The following is a 3,649-nucleotide window of genomic DNA, read 5'->3' on the forward strand; positions in this document are numbered from 1 at the left end:
GTAGCTGTTCAGTGAAATATGGCTCTGTGTAGTAAATGCTGCTCCATCTGAAAGCACACGATGGAGATTTACTACTGATCACAGAACCGGCTTTACTGACAAGATGCGCATGACTATCACATTCGATTAATCGTGCAGCCCTAACTCTGACTGTGCTCTACTTCAGCTGGTGAACACTATTGAGACACAGAGTCCTTCAGTGATGGAGAAGAAACCTCAGTCCAGCTCTCTCAGAGTCATACAAGAAGGTGAGACGACTTCAGTAGCTTTATATAGAGAAGTATAGTAGAATAAACAAGGCCGCTGAACAGTTCTGCTGAATGTGTGAACAGTGAGGAGCTACTGTCCTTCACCGCATCGGTTTGGAGCGATGACCGACCCAGAGAGAGAAGATGAGGAGGTTTTGTCTTCTTCTGCATTGACCCGAAGTTCAGTCTATCACGAGCGCTTTCCTCCGACAGGTACATGATCATCTCTCCTCACATACGTGCTGCTTAAGACTAGTGGAAAGAAAACATGCAAAATACACTTGGGGCTGTCAAAAAAAAAAAAAAACGAATTTCGAATATTCGTCGAATTTAAAATAAAAATCCACATTTTAGGTGTGCGTCAAGCTGCCTTATCAGTGGCACACGAGATGCGATGACGATGTAGGTGTCATTGCATTTTAATTCGTTTTTTTAGCCTATCCAGTTGAACCCACTAGATGCGGCGCTGCTGCGCTGTTCATTCAAAATGTTGTTTACGTCAAAACTGAAACCAAAACAAATTAGACGAGTAAAGAAAACGCTGTACTTGTTAAAAGAATCACCCCTTTATTTAAACATATGAACACAGGAAACCGCTGTTAACAAGTTAACTTACTGTCTGTATAATATTGAACATGGTTCTTCTGCGCTGCGTCGTCGTCTTGTTTGACAGGTGTCAGCGTTAATGCACAATACTGCCCCCTGGGAGCTCAACTCTGGTACTGTCGCTGGAGTTGGCTATTTTGCAAGTCCTGTTTTCATAAGTGTCCTGTTCATTTTAAATATTATGGTTATCGCCAATACCGGTATTTCATCACACCCTAAATTAACACAATGTCGATATTTCATGATGCGAATATCAGTTATCGTCAATACCGGTATATCGTGACACCCTAAATTAACACGATGTCGATATTTCATGATTCGAATATCAGTTATCGTCAATACGGTATATCGTGACACCCTAAATTAACACGATGTCGATATTTCATGATTCGAATATCACGGTTATCGTCAATGGTATATCGTGACACCCTAAATTAACACGATGTCGATATTTCATGATTCGAATATCAGTTATCGTCAATACGGTATATCGTGACACCCTAAATTAACACGATGTCGATATTTCATGATTCGAATATCACGGTTATCGTCAATACCGGTATATCGCGACACCTCTATACAGTACATATCTTTAAAGAGATTTTTCTCCACTTCAGTTGCACTTGTATAAACCAAACTAATCAATTTTATTCCTCTCTATATTCTAAAGGATTTTACTGAGGAGGTTGTTTATATCATTCACCCACACTCACAAACACACACACACACACATACACACACACACACACACCTACAGCTGAAGTCATGGATGTGTGTGTCTCTGGTTCTGTTCCTGCAGATTTGACAGAGTCTTTGCTTGAGAATCCTGTGAAGTGAGTCTGAAGTATTTGACTCTTTGCCAGTGATTTCTCTGTATTTTTCCATCGGGATTTCATCCTGTTTTTCTCTCGTCAGGCCGGCGGAGGAGACTCTCGGTGTCAGCGGCCTCAGTGACGTGAAGGACATTCTGTGTGAGTTAATCAGGGACGGTGCTTTATCCCCATCAGCGCTGGATCTGTCCCGATCAGGAACGCTTCATCTGAGCAGGTCAGCTTCACAAATGAGCTCACTAGGATGGTTAAAGCAACCTAATACAGCTTTGTAGTAGTTAGAGCACGTATTATTCCCTCTTATGGTGTTAGTCAACGTTTCTTTCATCAGAAACAGTCATAGTCGAGTTATTCATGAGCAGTTTTTGCTCAGATGCTGAGTTTTTATGTTTCCATTTTCTTTCTAATTTTAGTTAACTTTTTATTGATTTGTTGTTGTTGTTTGTGTGTGTGTTTTTTAAAAGTTTATTAATTTATTGTTTTATTTTTAGTATTAGTTATTTTTGTTTAGTTGAAAGCCTAAAATAACTAAAACTAAAAATGAAATAAAAATTCATAAAAACTATATAGACTTAAAAAAAACACACACAGCTAATGAATAAAATATTTTATAAAATTAAAAAGAAAATGGACAAATAAACCCTAACTCAAAATATTAATAAAATGTTCTGTAGTGATTGTATTAAATTTATTGTTATTTTAAAAATGAAATAAAAATTCATAAAAACTATATAGACTTTAAAAAACACACAGCTAATGGATTAAATGTTTAATAAAATAAAAAAGAAAATGGAAAAATAAACCTGAACTCAAAATATTAATAAAATGTACTGTAGTGATTTTATTAAATTTATTGTTATTCTAAATGTCTCTTTGTTTCCACTAATTAAAAAATTCAATATATAACATTCAATAAATTATTTTAACTTTAATTTTATTTTGACTGAGTTTTTATCTTTCCATTTTCTATTTTCTTTTTTACTTTAATTAACATTTTATTGATAAACTGAAAACAAGAAAAAAGTTAATAAAACCTATATAGTCATTAAAAAAACACACACAACAAATTACTAAAATGCTAACTAAAATTAAAAAGAAAATGTAAAAATAAAAATTACCTAAATTTTAACAAAATAAAATGAAATAACAAAGTATAAGTTTTGTTTATTTTATTTTATTTCAGTCAGTGAAAATGTTTTTAATAGTTTTAAGTCATTAAAAAACACACACAACAAATTACTAAAATGCTAACTAAAATTAAAAAGAAAATTTAAAAATAAAAATTACCTAAATTTTAACAAAATAAAATGAAATAACAAAGTATAAGTTTTGTTTATTTTATTTTATTTCAGTCAGTGAAAATGTTTTTAATAGTTTTAGTCACCTGTACTTACCCTGTTTGGATAAAAGAGTCTGACTGTTGAACAGTCTGAATCGAAACGATCTGTGTTATGATTGGCTAAGTAGGTCAGTGAGGGATGCGTGACATATTTATTGATTGATTTGATTGGTCTGCGTGTGTGTGGTGGGCGGCAGGTCAGAGGTCAAGCCGAGCGGAGCCATGATGGAGGAGGAGCGCAGGGATCTGAGGATGTGGATGAGGAGGAAACAGAGAGAACGACTGATAGAGTACAGAAAACAGAGAGAAGAGAAGAGAGAGAGAGAGCGCAGACCCTTCATCTCTCCAGTTAAACATGTGAGACGCTGCAGATCAAACCTCTGTCAAACTGTTTGCTTTTGATTGTAATTATTAGGGATGCACCGATACCGATACTGGTCTCCTGTACTCGTACTTGTTAAAATGCCCCGATACCAAACGCCGATACCACACAGCATGTGATAAGCGCCATATTCAAACAAAGAAACACCGACAACAGAACAACAGACAGCAGAAAGGAGTTAAGGATGTCTACTACGAAGTATATGTATGCAATGAATATAATGTTAAACATTCAGTATTAACGC

At 35.3% G+C, this 3,649-nt stretch overlaps 2 protein-coding genes across 2 annotated transcripts in view; both read left to right on the forward strand.

The window, feature by feature from the left end:
- Positions 1–469, forward strand: part of cplane1 (ciliogenesis and planar polarity effector 1) — a 51,998-nt gene extending 51,529 nt beyond the window's left edge. The window contains exons 43-44 of the mRNA XM_016490912.1: positions 167–248; positions 333–469. Of these exons, the coding sequence (XP_016346398.1) occupies positions 167–248; positions 333–469 (219 nt within the window). The remainder of the gene's footprint in view (positions 1–166; positions 249–332) is intronic.
- A 1,150-nt stretch (positions 470–1,619) lies between these two features.
- Positions 1,620–3,649, forward strand: part of LOC107692036 (uncharacterized protein C5orf42 homolog) — an 11,035-nt gene continuing 9,005 nt past the window's right edge. Inside the window, exons 1-3 of the mRNA XM_016490913.1 lie at positions 1,620–1,687; positions 1,770–1,901; positions 3,221–3,380. Of these exons, the coding sequence (XP_016346399.1) occupies positions 1,620–1,687; positions 1,770–1,901; positions 3,221–3,380 (360 nt within the window). The remainder of the gene's footprint in view (positions 1,688–1,769; positions 1,902–3,220; positions 3,381–3,649) is intronic.

This window comes from Sinocyclocheilus anshuiensis, unplaced genomic scaffold, assembly GCF_001515605.1.
Source record: "Sinocyclocheilus anshuiensis isolate Anshui unplaced genomic scaffold, SAMN03320099.WGS_v1.1 scaffold738, whole genome shotgun sequence".
Taxonomy (NCBI): domain Eukaryota; kingdom Metazoa; phylum Chordata; class Actinopteri; order Cypriniformes; family Cyprinidae; genus Sinocyclocheilus; species Sinocyclocheilus anshuiensis.